Here is an 18,626-nt window from a genome sequence, read left to right as displayed (position 1 = left end):
TTTCATTATCCTTTTCTTTCATATAATTACAAATTATATCTATGATCAATTCTTTGAGCCTCTCATTATTTAAGATTACACTGTTATCTCCATCTGGATCTGCATCTTCTGCTTGTGGTTCCCAAACTAATTACTTCTTATTACTTCATGATACATAAAGGATGAACTTACTACTTCTTCCTCCTTATATTTGTTTATAATATCTCTGTGCCATAATACATGGTTATTTTTTTTAAAAAAAGTTTCCTGTGGTGCTAAAAAATATATCTATTCTTTTGAAGTTCCACTAAGAAGATGCCATAAGTTTTTTAGCTCACTTCTCTGGCACTTTTTCAGTTCAATATTTTCCCTTTTGTTTATCTTTCTGTTAGACTTATCCACAACTAATGAAGGAATGTTGAAGTATCCTGTCATTATTATCTTGTTCTTTTTGTATTCTAATAATTCAATTAATTTTTCTTTTATGAATCTGGTTACTAAGATACTTGGAGAATATGTTTATTATTATCATTGGTTGGTTGTTTATGGTTTTTTCAGCATAATATAGTTTTTATTTTTTTCAAATTTTATTTTTTCTTTTATTTGGTTATTTTTTCATTTTAAATTTAAATGCAAAATGAGAAAAGAAAAAAACATTACAATGTATGCAGCAGAACATAAAAGAGGATGCAATATAAAACAATAAATTTTCTTCAAGAAAACCTATATAGCAAATACTACACAATGCTTTCAAAGCTGCACAGCTTTTCTTTGCTTCCTTATGTGTTATTTTATTCTCTGCTATGCACTTTTCAGTTTATTTTTCCCCTCCCTCCTTCCCCTCTTCCCTCACCCCACCCTAAAGAATACTACAATTAAGTGAAGATACAGATACATATACGTATATGTGTGCATACATACATACATATATATACATATGTATGTATTTCTTCAGCCTAGTAGCTGCTAGGCCTTGTATAATCTGTCTTGTAGCTCCATGATATTTAAATTCTATTTTTTTCTTATTGCTTCCAATATTTTCTCTTTAATCCGAGAGTTTTTAAACTTGGCTATGATATTCTCCTGGGACCTCTTTAAGGTGGTGATCAGTGGATTTTTTCTATTTCTGCTTTGCCTTCTTGTTCTAGAACTTCAGGGCAATTTTCCTTGACAATTTCTTGTAATATGGCATCCAGATTTTTTTTTATCATAATTTTCAGTAGTCCAACTATTCTTAAATTATTTCTCCTTGATCCGTTCTCCAGATCAATTGTTTTTCTGATATGAAATTGTATATTCTCTTCCATTTTTTCATTCTTCTGATTATGATTTATTATTTCTTGGTGTGTAAGAACATCTTTGCCCAGTTCTAGTTTTCAAGGAATTACTTTCTTCCTTAAGCTTTGGATTCTCTATTTCAAGTTGGTTGACTTTCTTTTAATAATTTTCTTGATTTTCTTGGGTTGCTCTTAGTTTGTTTTTTTTTCTAATTTTTCCTTGATCTCTCTTATTTGATTTTTAAAGTCTTTTTTAGTTCTCCCAAGAACTCAGTTTGTGGTTGGCACCATTTGATGTTTCTCACTGAAACAGGAGTGACTTTTTTTAGTTCCATTGTCTTCCTCTGAATATGAACCCAGATCTTCCCTATCCCCATAGTAGCTATCTATGGTTGGGTTCTTTCTCCTTTGCTTACTCATTTTTTTGTCTTATTTTATTTTAAGCAGCTATTAGCATAACTGATTTCCAGTCCCAAAGTATGGGGAATGATGTTCCAAACCTCAGGTCCTTCTCATTGTTATTTTCTGAGGTCTGTCCTGGGGCCCAACCTTCAATTCTGTTCTCCACTCCTAAGTCATGACTAGGATCCCCAGGCATACTGTCCCACAAATGATTTTGCTCCCTGGAAATGAAACCAGGGACTCTGCTCTCCTGTAAATACCCACAGCCCGCAGGATCCCCACCCCTCTACTGCACTCACTGGGTGTGTGCTAGGTCCTTCTCCCCTGCAGCAACAACCCAGGACCCATCTGGTAAGCACAACTGTGACTGGTGTCCCTCAACAGTGGAAGACCCTTCAATCTTCTCCTACTCAGCCGTCAGACCCTCCACAGTGTCTGAGTTGAAAATTTTTAAGACACAACAACCTTTTTTAAGCCTCACAACCCAACTGCCTCCAGAGTTTGTTGTTCATTGATTCTGCAGTCACCTGGAGGTGTTTGCACTTCACTCCAGCTGAACCTCTAGCCCTGTAGGTCAGGTCTTTCCTGGGAGTCTTCTCAAAATGTCTTAGAAGGACAACTTACCCCAACTTCTGTTCATTTCTGCTGCTCTATATTTCCTCTGAGGTGATGTTCTGTCTCTTTTTGTGGAGGAAATTTGGAGAGCTGAAAATTTTCTGACCTACTCCACTCTCTTCCCAGAATCTTCCTGTTTTATCTTTTCAATTTTTTTTTAAATTTCTATTTTTTATTTTTTCAATTTTTCTTTTTGCTTTGATAGCCAGATTGCAACTACTGGAAGGGTTTTGGATTCAGTTGGTAGAAATTTTTTTCCAGCTCCTTAGTTTTATTCTGTTATTTCTTTGTTCTTTACATATGTTTCTTGTAATCAATAGATTGCAATTTTGTTTTGTTATTCAGATTATTGCTCTTTTTTGTTTATTAGGTGTTTTTAATCTATTAAAATCATGAGAGTTGGATTTATGCTTTCTTCCATTTCTCCCTAAAATTTAGTTTTAAAGCTGTGGGTTTTTTTTCCTTTTCCATGGTAAAAATTGTACTATGTCTCTTCAGTTACTTTAGCTTAATATTTTTTAAGGTGGCTCTACTCTACTTGGCTCTCTTCCTCTGTATTACCCCTTTCCCCTTTGTAGTTTTGCTTTTTAGTTCCTTGTGGAGAAGTGGGCCTGATGTATTACAGACAGAATCTTGTAGCACCTCACCTATAGGTGAATCAGTTTGTTGCATATGGTACAAAATTATAAAATTGGGGTTGCATAGAAGCAGGAAGGGGAAAAGGTGGTTATAGCAGAGTCTGTGATGAAAGGAAGGAAAATTTCCTGATTTTATATCTAATTTAATTACATTAATTCATTCCCCCTTTTTTTCTCCCTGAAGCAAACTCTTCCTGTTTTCCCCTTCAACTAGTGCTATTCCTTACTATTTTAAATTTCTTTTGTGTGTGTGTGTCCCCTTCCAGAGAGGATTTCTCTCCTTTATTTTCTTCACTATTCATGATCTCTTTTTGTCTATTCTAGACTTTCATTCTCTAGTTCATGGCCCCTATATTTATCTAGTACCTCTCTTTTCTCTACATTCTTGATGGGATTAAAACTTTTGTTGTATTCATTCTGGACTCTTTTCTCTAAGCAGTTTCTGAATAAAAGACCTTGGAAGTATAATTTAAAAATTAATTGTAAAATAAATAATCTAATCCTAAGAAATGCATGGATCAAAGAATATACAATGGAAACAATAATTTCATGAAAGATAATGACAATGATGAGCTGATTTCATAAAATAAATCACTGATTAATTTGATTACAAGAAAAAGAAAGAAGAAAATGAAGTTGGCAGTATCAAAAATGAAAAGGGTAAATGTATTACCAATGAAAATGAAATTAAAGCAATTATTAGGCATTATTTTGCCTGGTTACAGGTCAATAAAATTGACAATCTAAGTGAAATGGATGAATATTTACAAAAATTTAATTTCCCAGATTGACAGGGAAAGGAAATAGAATATTTAAACAACACTATATTTTTTTAAAAGAAATTGAATAAGCCATAAATGAGCTTCATAAGATAAAATACCAAGGACCTGATAGATTTAAAAGTGAATTCTACCAAATATTTAAAGAACAGTTAATTTCAATAATATAAAGACTGTATGAAGAAATGGGTAAGTAAGAATATTGCCAAATTCCTTTTATGACACAAATATAGTTTTGATACCTGAACCAAGAAAAGCAAAAACAGAGAAAGAAAACTGTAAGTCAATATCTCTAATGAATATTAATGTAAAGTTTTAAATAAAGTATTAGCAAGAAGACTAGAAAAATATCTTACAAAGATCATACACTATGACTAAGGTGGATTTATACCAGCAATGAAGGACTGATTCAGTATTAGGAAAATTGAAGGCATTATTCATCATATATAGCAAAAACAACAAAAGTCATATGATTATATCAATAGATGTGGGAAAAGGTTTTGACAAAATACATCACCTGTTCCTATTACTAGAAAGCATAGGAAAAATGAAGCTTTTCTTTAAATGACACATAGTATCTATCTAAAGCCAAGAGCAAATTTATCTATAATGGGGATAAATAATGTCTTCCCAATAAGGACATGAGTGAAGCAAAGGTGGCTATTTTCACTGTTATTATTCAATATGGTACTAGAAATACTAGCTGTGGAAAGAAAAAAGAAAAAAGAAATTGAAGGAATAAGAATAAACATCAAGGAAACAAAACTATAACTCTTGACAGATAATATACTGGTATATTTAAAGAACCCTAGAAAATCTCCTAAAAACCTAGTTGAAACAGTTAATACTTTCATCAAAGTTGGAGGGTATAAAATAAACCTACATAAATCATTATTATTTCTATATATTAACAGCAAAACCCAGCAGGAAGAGATAGAAAGAGTGATTGCATCTTAAATAACTGTATACAGTACAAAATACCTGGGAGTCAATCTACTAAGACATATCCAGGAACTATATGAACACAATTACAAAACACTTTTCATACAAATATATCTAAACAATTGGAGATACAATAATTGCTTATGGATAAGTGTATCACCAAGGCAATGTTCACAGCACTGGTAGTGACTATGAATATGCCAACTTAGTTCTCAGTTCCAAAATACAAAATCTATCCATATAGAAGGCAGAAGAAAAACATTTATTTAGACACCAGAAAGCCAAATCCCAGAACCAGAAAGTTAAATCTGTCATGGTAGCCAAGAAGTCAATAAGCATGATCACAGCAGAGGGCAAAGCCATTCCCAAGCCTCCCCACTTCTGATAGGACCTTCTCACAAGCAAACACTCAGGAACCTGAGTTTTGCCATGCCTGCCTGCCTTCGTCCTCTCTCCTCCACCCCAAATGCTCTCACTCACTTCCTCTCAGTTCTGCTCCACTCTTCCTGTTCCACCTGTTCAGCAAGATCCTCCTACCACATGTGACTTAGGTTTCCAAGTGATTTAAGCAGGTCACATGGACCTATTAATGAATGAGAAAAATCTTTCCATTTAAATTGTTATTACAGTAAGGTAAGCCAATATAATAAAAATGACAATTTACCTATATTAATTTACTTATTTGGTGGCACAGTAATCAAACTACCAAAGAATTATTTTAGAGAGAAAAAAATAATAAAATTTGTCTAGAAAAACAAAGGGTGAAGGAAAGCAACCTAGCAGTACCAGATTCAAACTATACTACCAAGTGGTAATCATCATAACAATCTGGTACTAGCTAAGAAATAGGAGTTAGATGGTACGACAGAATAGGCAGACAAATAAAGAAATGAATGACCATAGTAATTTAGTGTGTTTGATAAACCCTAAGATCCAAGATTTTTGGATAAGAACTCACTATTTGAAAAAAATTCCTGGAAAAATTGAAAAATAATCTGTCCGAAATCAGGCATAGACCAAGATCTCACATTATATACCAAGATAAGGTCAGAATGGATACATGACTTAAACATAAAGGGTGATATAATTAAATTAGGAGAGCATAAAAAAAAATTATCCATCAAATCTATGGATAAAGGAAGATTTTATGACCAAATAAGAGATAGAGAGTACTATGGAGCACACAACAGATAATATCTATTACATTAAATTTAAAAGAGTTTGCACAAATAAAACCAATGCAGTCAAGATTAAAAGGAAAGGAGGAAACTGGGGGGTGAATTTTACAGCAAGTTCCTTTTATAAAGTCCTCATTTCTCAAATACATAGGGAAGTGAGCCCAGCTTTTTTATGTCATTATTGAAAGCCCAACTTTTGTCCCATATGGTTAAACTCAGATTCAAAGTCTAGGTCACCCTGGACTGTATCCTGAGCTCCAAAGCTCTTCAGAATACATTGTTCCATCCATTCACTCCTCCTTTTCCTCATGAGTATGGAATAATGAAGTTATTCAAATGTCCTTTACTTTGTATTTGAAGATCTCCTGATTGCTTGCAAAACTTGCTCTTTCTGAATGCAATTCTTAAATTTAACCACAATGAGTTTGCAGCCTTGCATCCTTGTTGGAGTTTGCTGCTTTGGAATTGTTTTTTTCTAGACATGATCTGTGAATTCTTTTTATTGGAATTTCATTTTCTATGTTCAAAAATTCTGGGGAGTTCACTTGTGTTAGGTCCTTCATAATGGTGTTAAGGTTTATTGTCCTGTCATATTCTTTTGAAGACTTGTGATCCGTAAGTTGTCTCTGTGCATCCTCTCTTCAAGAGCTGTATGTTTTGCTTACACAGTGAGCAATATTTTTTCTCAATGTTATTGGGTTTTTTGCTTCTCTTCTAGGTTATCTTTCACTTCTTTGTATTTGCATTCCTAATCTATTGTTCTGTCTTACCATTACAAATTTAAGTTTTTCTATTCTGCTCATTATTTTTGCTGTACAGGACATAAATTCTGCTCTCATAAGTCTTATTTCTCTTTTAAACCACTCAGAAGAAGCACGTTGTAGTTCCATTTTCACCTCAAATTTCATAGGACCCTCTGTCTCATTAACTGTTAGATAATTTAGGGGAAGGGGGTTCCTAGATCTCAAAGTGTTTTAACCTCCTCCCGTACTATACAGTTCAGTTCACCAGCCAGGTCTCTGCCCCAACTGACTTTTGGGTAGCCAAAACTAGCCATAGCTGGATGCTGTGCTTTTCCCTCAGGCTTAGTGGAGTGCTGCACAGTTCCCCACATGCAATGTTCTGCCCTGGTGACCTGTCTCACTCCCTCTTTTCCTTAATTCTCTGACCTAGCATCAACACTTCAGAGCCTGCTTTCCTTGGCACTGGAAATTAACACCTTTGCAGCATTAGTGCTACTAGGGCACAGCTCCCAACAGGTTTTTGTTCCTGAAGGACTGTGACCAAGCTGGCTGTCAAGGTCTGAGGAAACTTCTACAATCTAGACCTGGAATGGCTATAGCACTGAGAAAAGGGGAAGAGAAAAGGGGAGAAGGGAGATGAGGGGTTTTGATATTAACCTGTGTCACATCCTTGAGTCTGCTAGTACAGTCTCACTGATGGTAGTTTGAGAAATGTGGAAGTGGTGCTGAGTGAGCTCAAGGTCAGTAAGCATCAGTTCCTGGGTTGTTCTTAACCTTCTGGCACATAATTTTTTATTTTAGAGAGGCTTAAGAGGCTATGAGTATTGCAGAAAATATCTAGTCTGCCATTTTGTCATTTACATGACCTCAAATTTTTCTCTAATTCTTCTATTTGCTTTCCTTTAATTATCTCCTTTCATTATACTATTAAGCTTCTAAAACCACTCAGAGCTTATATAATTGTTCCATTCATATTGGGGGCAGGGGTACAGATAGAGAAAGAAAGAAGGAAGTGAATCTAATTGCTACTATGGTGTTTTATCTTTCATTTGGAGGTTTTGCTTCATGTTTTTTTCAATTTATTATAACCTCTCTTTTTGCTTACTTATTTTTTAGTCTCCCTGCTATTTAGGGAATTATTTCTTTTGTGAATTTTTTGCTTCCTTTCCCCTTTTTTTTTCTTTTGCTATTGCTGGTAATACTTACCTTGATGTTTTAAGAGGTTGAAGGAAAGCTAAGCTTAGATATAATCACTCACTAAGCCATATTGCAAGAAGTCTTTCCAAAACAGAGTATGAAGAGGTAAAACAATACACATTTAAAGGACTATGTTGTACATTGGGCTCACTATCCTACTCCTCATTTATTTCCTATGAGAGAGGTGGGAAGAGGATTACACATGATTCTTTTTTAAGACAAAGAGCATCAGGCACAAATAAATCTCCATTAGAAAGTTAATGACCCATTCATCTCTGCCTTATTTCTGTTTTAGAAAATCCTACTGATCTAGGAAGCATCCATTCATTGATGTGCAAAGTATGTGTCATGATGTTATCCTGAAAGAATTTGGACTCAGCCTGTCTCCAAACCAAGCAAGGGTATTTATTTAGAGTAGCACACTGGGAAGGCTCTTCTCCTTAAGGGAGGAAGCAACCCTAGCCAAGAGAAGCTAGGATTTTAATTAAGAAAACATGCCATATGGGCAGGGAGATGAGATAATCAAGGATATGCAGACAAGAGGTGGTAGCTCAGAGTTCTACACATATCCTGTTCAGACACATCATCATTTCATCAATCAGCCCATTTGCCCAGGACAGAGGGGCCTCTGTTAATCTCATCACATTTACAGAATCTCACAGTTGGAAAAGATCTTGAAGGTCATCTGGTATAACCTATATTTGAACAATAATCCACTATACATTGTGCCTGACAAGTGACTGTTGAACTTTTACTTGAAAACCTCTGTGAAAAGAAACATGCTACTCTTGAGGCAATACATTCCATTTCTAGATAGTTCTAATTGTTGATCACTTTTTTCTAACATTGAAGCTATTTATCTCATTTCATCTTCTACCTTATTTTCCTAATTCTGCTTTCAGGGGCCAAGGGGGGAAAAACCAAATCTAGTCCCTCTTCCATTACAAGTCTTCAATACTTGAAGGCAATTATCCTCTCCCTTGGGTCTTCTATAGGCTATACATTCCCAGTTCCTTAAAACTAATCTTTGTATGTCATCTCACCAATCTGTTGCTCTCCTCTAGACTGCTTATCAATGTTCTTCCTAAACCATATCATCCAGAACTGATCACAGTGCTTTAGATAGAGCCACAAAACCAAAAACTATAAGCCAAAAGGTAATAGTGACTGGTGACTCCGAAGTAATTGGCACTAGTTCCATTTTTATAATCAAAGGAAGTGATCTTCACTTTGGAAAAGATAGAACCAACATGGCTAGGAAATAATATAGCTGTATGATATGTGAAGAGATAGTAAAATAATCCCTAGTTCACCTAAATGAGTTCATCTCATCTTCCAGATGAATCTTCCTCAAGTGAGTTGAAAGAATTTGCAGAAGAGCTTGCTAAGCTGCTTAAAATTGGCTAAAAGACGTTTATGTGTTTTAGCTGACCACAAATCCAAAATGAGTGGATATTTTGATGTTGCTGACAAAAGTTAATTTGATCTTTTACTTACTTATCTACTTTTCTACTTCCTTATCCAGAAACCAACCAATATGGGAAATCTGTCTTAAGATTTGCCCAGGCCAAAATCTAATCAGACAGTAAAAACAAAAATTCTAATTTTGGGCTAATAAGTGTATTCCTGTTCATTGTGTTTGGTCAGATAGAGCTAGGAAAATGTTGATTCTCCCATTCTTTCAAGACAAGTGATATGGAAATTAATGTGTCTTTGACCAAAATTTGAGTGACCTAAGTAATGTACCCCAAAATAGCCCATCTCCCATTGAGTTATCCAATCAGAATTGATTAGGCACTCCTGGGGAATACCTACTCTTAGAAGGGTATATAAACTGTGAGCCCACCACTATGAAGGGTCTTTGGTCTAAGAGAGAAAGCCAAATGACCATCCTTTTATTAATAAACTCCTGGCTTTATTAAGAAAATGATTAAATTATGCAGAAAAAATTAATTTGATCTTAAATTACATTAAGATATACACAATGCACATAATGAACAAGGTAATAGTCCTAGTGTATTTTGTATAGATCAGGCCATGTCTAGAATACTATATTCATTTTTAGGTACCACATATATATACTGACATTTATATAGCTATATCCCATGGTTCGAAGGTCCACCTTCCAGAAAGGGTTCTGCCCCACATTAACCCAGATCTATCATGGTGTTGGAGGGAGCTGAACACAAATAGATGCATTAGATTTTCCTTCCTAGTTCTATTCTTGCTCTGAAGTAAGTCTGAGGAAATCTCTAAAATAAGGGTTTAAAACAGCTATGTAGTTTAGATCACCAGGAATGTTGTAAAGTCAGTTTCTATTTGGTACCAATTGTATTACATGATCTCTATGGTCTCTTCCAATTTTGAGACCCTATGTCCTTAGGCATTCAGCAAGTTCTCATCTACTGCCTTCTAATGGAGCAATGGTTCTGTTTTAAGAGCAGGTGCCACTAGTCATTGCTTTCCATCATGGAATCCTTTTGTAGTTCTTTCATCACCACAGAAAAATAACACTCAGAGTTGGTCTCCTTCAGCAGTTCCCTGTTGATCTCAGTTAAGACCCCAAGAATGAGCCTCCTTCATTCTGCTATAAATTTGTCTTTTATCCAATAAAGGCTCTGATTAAGCAGAATTTTCTCTGTTAGGCTCTATCTTTATCAAAGGGAAGAAACCTCAAGAATTTATGTTGTCTGGCAGGAGACACCCTGCTCTGCATGGTTTCAGAGGACAGTCAAGACCAAAGATTGAATGTTACAGGGAGAAGATTTCAGTTCAGAATAAGAGTTTTATAACCATTAGAACTGTCCAAAAGTGGGTGTTCCCTACCCCTCCTACACACACACACACACACAGACACACACACACACACACACACACACACACACACACCCCATCATCAAGATGTCCATGCAGAAATTCAGTGATCATTTGCACTCCTCCAAAATCTCACCTCTTACTTGAAATTTAGGGTTTTCCCTTCATTAATTTCTATAACCCCCAAACCCAAAACCCAAAGTGCCGAGTTTGTGCTAAGTTCGTGTGGGGGTAGGGGTGCTCCAAATTTTCTTTTAGCTTATGTCTCCCTTATAGTTTTCCCTAGGAAGCACAGAATTTGGTTCATTTTGTCCCCACTTAACCTTACCAAAAGAATATAAGAATATTGCACTTGAGGTTGATAGAGTCATTTTCATGTACCTTCTTATAAATGCCCCAATCTTCCAAGAAATCTGTATGGTTCAATAATAATACCACTTTAAGGGTTTGGGACTCTCATGACCAAAAAAAGGAATTCTGCACTTGGGGTTGCTAGAGAGTCAATCCCTCACCTGCCTGTATGGGCACTACAATCCTTCTAGAAAGCTATGTTTTCTACACATTCATACTACTACCCTTGAAACTTGAGATTCCCCATAAAAGAATCTGGCATTTGGAATACTAAGGAATCATCTCTTTCCCATAGTATCTACATTCTCCAAATTACTCACATTAGTTGAAAGACAGAGTTCTCCCATGTCATGACTCAGTCAGTCTTTTGCTGCACCTATAGTTTCCAAGCCACATTTTCAGTTCTATTTATTCTGGGATTCTAGTATCCTTTTAGCTCCTTTTCTTAAAGCAGTCCTCCTTTTCTAGGAGGTTAAAAACAGAAACTGTTAACACTCCTCCGGAACAGGTCCAGAACCTTTTGCATTCTTCCAGTAGTCTGGTGTTCAGGAAATATTGTCTGTCCGGTGCTGCCCCTGGCAGCTAGTACTTCTCAGGCTATATGGCTTCCTTTTCCAAGACTGGTTTATCTGGAACCACTGGGATGCTCTATTGTAATTCAGAGTCCATCAATTCTTGCTACTCCACCACTGTACTCTCTAAAGCTGAGAGGGAAGGGGAGAGAGGGGTGGCATGGAAATATAAATATCCTTTCTAAATGCTCTGTGACCCTTGGAAAGTTCTGTCTCCTCAGGAATCCCAAATTGAGTAGGACCTGGCTGAATTGGAATCTTATTTATCAAGTAATGGAAAGCTTGGGAAGGTTTTTGATGAGTAGAGTGATATGAACAGAATTGTGCATTAGTAAAGTTCACCTGATACATGAGTTGAATTGTAGACAAAGAAATTATCTAGTTGCCTATTGTTCCAGTTTGAGATAATGAGGATCGAGGATCATAAATTGCTCCTCACTCAAACCCATCTGAAAATTGTCTTCCCAAAAGGTTCCTTAGAGCTTTTTAGTAGGTCTTATCTCTCCCTCCTTAAATTGACTTCAGGTAGCCAGATCTTGAATAATTTGCCACAATTAAATAAACTTTGAATGCTGAAATTTTGACCTGTCAAGGAAACATGATTAAAGTCTCAGAAACCTTATTACTCTCTATATTTCTAAGCCTTGTTTAATCTCTAACCCCTGGCTCAACACAGTCACATTAGTTTTCCACACTGAACCTTGCTGAAAAATGCTGAAATGGAGCAAAAAAAACTCCAGGTTCCAAGCATCCTCTTGCTCATGATAATTTTCCATAGTTGAAAAGAGTGGCTTCTGACAAACCTCCACTGCAATGCGTATCCTTATAAACATTCAATGAAAAGCTGTTTTTAAGCCTTCTAAGAAGTTTCTTTCACATTCTTCCACAGCAACTAAAGATCTTACTTTGTTGGTTTATTTATAAATCATAGAGGAGGCAGTAGGACTGTGCACATAACCGCAAGAGCTGGGTGAGTTACTAGACTTTTACAATTCTGGGAATTGTTAAGTAGGTGGCTCACTCAGTGGATACTTTTTTTCTCTTTTTTGAGACATTGTTCCTTGTTGGTTTTTCTCCTACCTGCGTCACCCCTTTCTATTTATTCATCATCCATCTATACCATGCTGTGGTTTTGTCCTAGACCCTTTCCTCTGTTCTCTTTACACTCTTTTACTGAATAACTCCATTAGCTCCCATATATTCAATTACCATCTTTATGCAGTTGTAAAGTCATCTTTTTATCTCTGTTAGTAAGATGCTATGATCTCCATCTAAGTCTATGGAATCTAAAAACTTTTTTTAAATTGTTCAATATCATTATTATTATTATTATTATTATTATTATATGCAAGCAAGTATAAACAATACCTGTTTCACAAATAAGCATATACAAAGTTGTATGAAGTAACTTTAAGGAGGATATCCCACTTAAAATTAACAACTTCAGGAATCAGTGTGTGAGTTGTGCTTTGAAAGAAGCAGCTAGGTGGTGACGTGGATAGAGTGCTGGTCCTGGAGTCAGGAAGGCTCCTATTCCTAGATTCAAATGTGGCCTCAGACACTTACTAGCTGTGTGACCCTGGGAAAATCACTTAACTTTGTTTGCCTCAGTTTCCTCATCTATAAAATGAGCTGGAGAAGGAAATAGCAAACCCCTCCAGTATCTCTGCTGAGAAAACCCCTAGTCATGAAGAGTTGGACTCATCTAAAACAACTGAACAGCAACAAGAAATCCTAAGAGACAGAGATGAAAGAGTGCTTTCCAGATATGAGAGTGCCTGTCCAAAGGCATAGCTCTAAGAGAAACAATGTCAAGTACAGGGAACAACCGGCAGCTTACTTTGACCAAAATAGAGAGTGTCTGAAGTAGATTAATATGAAATAGAATTGGAAATATAGATGGAAGCCATATTATGGAGGACTTTAAACGCTGGGCTGAATTTTTTTTTTATTTTATCTTAGAGGAACTAGGAAGTCACTGAAGATTTTTGAATGATGTGATAATATGATCAGATCTGTGTTATATGAAGATCAATGGGAAAGCTGTGTGGAGAAAGGGTTGGAGAGTAAAGAGCCTAAGAAGCTGTTGCAATATTGTTCAGCCAAGACCTGAGAAAGATTTGAACTTGAAGAGGCTGCGTGAGTAGAGAGAACAGATACAAGATATGTTGTAGAGAGAGAAGTGAGAAGACTTAGCAACTGATAGGATGGAGGATGAGGGTGGTGATGAAGGAAAAAAATGAATGCAGTATGACCATAATATTGTAAGCCTGACTGGGAGGATGGAGGTGCCATTGAGAGAAACAGGAAGCTTTAGATCAAGAATGAGTTGAAAGTGTCGGGTTCAAGGTTGGGATGGAGGGAATGTATTGAGTTCTATTTGGGGTATGTTGAGTTTAAAAGATCTATGAGACATCTAGATGAAGATGTCCAGCAAGCAGTTAGTGACACTGGGACAGAGTTTAAAGGGGTTAAGGTCTGAATAGATTTCTGAGTCTTCTTCACAAAGAAGGGAAGATAAGAGGAGGGAAGAGAGAAGAGGGGAAAGGAGAGAGGAGGGGAGGGGAGGAGAATATAGAAAAAAGTATAGAAAGAAATGAGAAAAGAGTCAAGGATAGAGCCTTGGAGAATGCCCATATTTAGCAGATGGGAGCAGGATGATGATTTAGAAGTAGAAAATAAGAAGTGTTCAGAAAGGTAGAACTTAAGAAAGCGGGAATTTATTGTTTGTTTCTTTTTTCAGGTTTTTATTTTTGTTATTCTTAACTTGGCAAACATACACATAAATATTTTATATATAGGTAACCTTAGTGGCCACTCCTATGTCTCCATAAGAGCCGAAATATAACAGAATTCCCTTTACCCCCCAAGAGGACCCTCTTCTCTGAATACCAATGTTCCCTTTTACCAGACATTCTGTTTTTACTATTTCTGAAGCATCCTGACTTCTAAGAGAGATATTTGGCTCTTTGTCCTTACCCTCTGGCTCATTAAGTGCCCTGCCCTGTACTGAGAGGATGATTTTATTAACGATTCACATTTATGGCCTCCTCCAAAAAAAAAAGAGGGAAGAAGAAAGCAAAGAGCACTCAGTGTATACTATGAATCAGGTATAAGATAGGTCACTTGTGGCTATGCACAAAAGCAATGCTGAATACAGGATTTTCAAAAGCATGTATTTGATGGAAAAAAAATTTTCAGATGTATTTCTATGTAGCAATGAAGGGATCTTGTCTATACAAGCTAAGTGTTAGAATGTGCTTCTTGAGTATTTCTTTCTATGATGTGGCTAAATAAACCTTCTCTTGCTAACTATTAAATGACCTAGGAATAACTGATTTCATCCCAACTTGAAAAATAGAGTACTGGACTGAGTCAAGCTCATCTCTAACACAGGCGAATTGTCCCAGTATCCCATTGGTACTCTCTTGATGTTGAAACAAGTCAAGGAAGATGTCAAGCACATTAGGTGAACCCTACATGGAACTTTTGGGAGAATGTGAATAAGGCTCCCATAGGATAAGGAAGATCCAAAGGGCTACAATCTGCATCTCTGGAGAGCATTCCTGAATTGATGATATCACAGAGCTATTTGAGTATATTTGTCTGCTTGCCTAAAAGATTAAAATTTGTACATATTGACTCCCCTGACAGAAAATAAGATTCTAAGGTGGGATTGTTTCACTTTCATTTTTGTATCTGCAGTGCCTGACACATAGTAGGTGCTTAATGGTGCTTCTGGTATTTGACCACAATTGAAACTCTCTAGGCCTCTCTTATAATGGTAGGTCCAGGTTCAATCAAGCAGGTAAATATAGAAACTAAACATTCTCAGCAAGTATTGGTTTAAGTGGGCAGGTGCAGGAATGTAGGTAATGATATCTATCTCCCTAGAACAGGAGGTCCTTACATACAGAGAAACTGAATCTAGTGAGGTCAAAACAAGGCAGCTGTTTTGGGTAGGCAAAATCAGAAATGGCTTCTGGGATTGCTACTGCAAAGGTAAAAAAGTGTGAATGGAGATTTGTTGCAAAGTGTTGTGTTTAAATAGTTATTCTATGCTTCCTGGAATGAGCTCTTGACCGTCTGGGGCTACTAGTCGCTTTGTCTCTTTCAATTTAGCAGTCTTCTGAACCTGTCCAAAGAGGCAGCAGTTCTTTGTGGTAGAGGAAGTCTTCCAGGTCCCGGGATAGTCAAGATCATTGCTGTTCAATTCATCCCTGGGGAATAGAGTCTTTGAAAGGTACATTTGCCTAAAACCAATGTCTTAATGTGCTACTGATTTTTGTTTTTTGGGTTTTTGTCTTTCAGAAGAATGCCCACATCCACCTCAAATTGACTTTGCCTCCTTTGAAACGCAAATTTATATGAAGGGCACAATCCTAGACTGTTCCTGTAAACCTGGTTATGATAGGAAGGAAGGCACTCCCTTACTTATTGTGTGTGAAGACACACACGGGCATCTTTCCTGGAATGATAAGTGTCAGTGTAAGGGTAAATGTAAGTGTTTCTTTTTGTAATTCAACAAGGAAGGAAAACTATGCTTTGCATGTGACAACTTCGTCATTCTGTAAGGATTCTCCAGGTGATCCACAGACTTCTCTCCTCTTATAGAATTTTTGTTAATAAAATGATACTTGGGGTTTTGCTTCTGAAAATAATGAATAATTTATTGGCAGCTCTCCAAAGACAAAATAACCCTTCCTATTTTTATTTTGGTCTACAAATTTGGAAACTCCCTCCACCAATGCATATCAGTAACTCCTCTGTGACATAGTCTTAGAGATCTTGCCTGGGCTACTGAAAGGCTAAGTGATTTGCCCATGGTTACCCAGCTAGTAGATGCAATCAGAGACAGAACTTGAACTCAGCTCTTTCTGACTCCAGTCACTCCTCTAAAATCATAGGATCATAAACCTAAAGTTGGAAGCAAGCTTAAGTGTCATCTTTTGCAGATGAGACCCAGGGAAGTTGCATCAAAAGTCACATAGAAATATCATCAGTAGAATTCATTATATCATGCTGCCTCTGCCCCTCAAATGAATCAAATATCACAATGATTTGTCCCTCTTTAGTCTCCTGTGCTGCTTTCCTCAGCCTTCTCTAGCTTCAAGTTCATGGTGGCAGCCACCATCATTTTTGGCTACTAGAAGTGTATAGAGGGCCAGACCTGGAGTCAGGAAGACCTGGTTTCAAGTTCTACTTCTGACACATACTAGCTATGTGACCATTTTGCAAATTAGTTGTTGATGTCTATGGAGGAAGATATCTTTAGGAACTCACTAGACCAATGAAATGACAGATGTGGATAGGGGAAAAAAAAGAAAAGAGAAAATGTTCCAATATACCTCTCTCTTCCAACAAAGCATAAAAACATCTCCCTCATTTAAGCATTAGAAAATCAAGATAAAACAAAGTTTCAGAATTGGAAGGGTTCAAAGAACAAGTTTCTGTTGCTTCTAATTTCTAGAAATATCAACTAATAAAAAATTTAGGCCCAGATGTTTTAGGACCTGCATAGCTTCTGGGATCTGGAAGGAATCGCAATCCTGATCAGAGGTCAGAGGAAGTATACTGTCTGTTCATCAGGTGATTTATTTATATGTGACGGCACCAGCCACTGACCCAGAAGGAGGACAAATAGGCATCCAAAAAAAAAAAAACAACAGACTTTTTAAACTGTGAGAACTTGGTTCTTTTTCCTACTTCTCCTAGAGGGACTTCATCCCTGACACCTGCATTCATCAACATTCAGTTGATAGTAACTCTAAGTAATTGTTTGAGTTGCTACAAGTATCACAAGACTAAGAATACCTGTTGGTGCATTTGACCAGTTTGCTGATCACATATAATTATTAGTTAAAAATACTGTGTAGTAATTACTACAATGCAATATTTTCACAGATTTGTATGAATTTCTATATAATTTTCAAATTTTGCATTTGCTTGTTTTTTGTTCGCATGTACACTTAGCCCTTCGGAGCCAGAAAGAACAAAGTATTACAAGTGCTCCTATTAATCCTGGAGAACAGACAGAGAGAACTCAAACAACTACAGACAACAAACTTCCAACTTCTAGCCTCACAAGTAAGAAAAGGAGCAGGTAACAATAGAGTTCTCTAATTGACTCCTCCAGCTGTGGATATCTTCTTTCTCATAAGTGTGTGATATATTTTCCTTGAAGACTTTGGAGGCTTAGAATAACATATTATCTGTTCACCTCCTCTGAGGATGTCACTTGCAGAAAGAATTGATTTAGTGACTTTTGCAGGAAAAGCCTACCACTGTCTCAGACAAATTTATACTGTGTCAATCTGGACTCAGTGTTCTTCTTCTACAGGTAATATAGACTTTATCAGTTGGGAAGGTGAATTAATAAAATTGCAAACTGGATTTCTAGTGTGTTTCTCCTTCAAGTGGCAAGCATCAAACTATGAGCAAGAAAGAGTTTAGTTAGATAAAAGTAATAATTTCTTACATGTCAGGATGATTACACACTGACAAAATATCAGAAGAGATGGTGGACATTCCAGTTCTGAAGATGCTTAAAAATTGGAAAAGCAGCTATCTTTCTTGTACATCTTAATTATTGACCTGCTTGAAGGCAGGATGCAGAATTAAATAATAACTTACAATTTTATAGACTATTAGGGTTATCAGTATACTTTACTTGCAACAATCTTGTGAAATAAATAATTTGACAGATGAGCAAACTGAAGCTCAAAGAAGCTGTCAGTTGCCCAAATTTAAAAAGCTATTAAGTTCTATGATTCTACAAGCAATGTTCCTGTCTATATGACCAACCCTTGTTACTCCTGCTTCTCAGTTCTCCACATCTCTGTGACTCCGTCTTAATAATTCCTTTGTCTTCCTTCCTGCCTGTCCTCCTCATAACTACCTTAACATAGATCAAAGAAACAAAAACCATAAAATATTTGAAAATGATTAATTTTTTGATCAATAATTTCATCATCAAAAGGAATCTTCAGTAAAGAAACTCTTTCTATAAACTTATAGATTTGTGCACTGAGAGTTTAAAAGCCATGGGTCCCCAAACAGAATGTTTCAGAAGATGAACTCAGGTCTTTCAGGCTCCAAGGACACCACACCAACACAATGACTACTGATGGGTTTTTCAG

At 36.4% G+C, this 18,626-nt stretch overlaps 1 protein-coding gene across 2 annotated transcripts in view; it reads left to right on the top strand.

Annotated features, from left to right (window-relative positions):
* Positions 1-18,626, top strand: part of IL2RA (interleukin 2 receptor subunit alpha) — a 45,711-nt gene that overhangs the window by 12,143 nt on the left and 14,942 nt on the right. For both annotated transcript variants that reach the window (XM_072654233.1, XM_072654232.1), the window contains exons 2-3: positions 15,799-15,987; positions 17,461-17,574. In XM_072654233.1, coding sequence (XP_072510334.1) covers positions 15,799-15,987; positions 17,461-17,574 — 303 coding nt within the window. The remainder of the gene's footprint in view (positions 1-15,798; positions 15,988-17,460; positions 17,575-18,626) is intronic.

Source organism: Notamacropus eugenii, chromosome 3 (genome assembly GCF_028372415.1).
Source record: "Notamacropus eugenii isolate mMacEug1 chromosome 3, mMacEug1.pri_v2, whole genome shotgun sequence".
Taxonomy (NCBI): Eukaryota; Metazoa; Chordata; class Mammalia; order Diprotodontia; family Macropodidae; genus Notamacropus; species Notamacropus eugenii.
The sequence above is the reverse complement of the archived record's forward strand: the minus strand, read 5'-3'. Positions and strand labels throughout refer to the sequence as shown.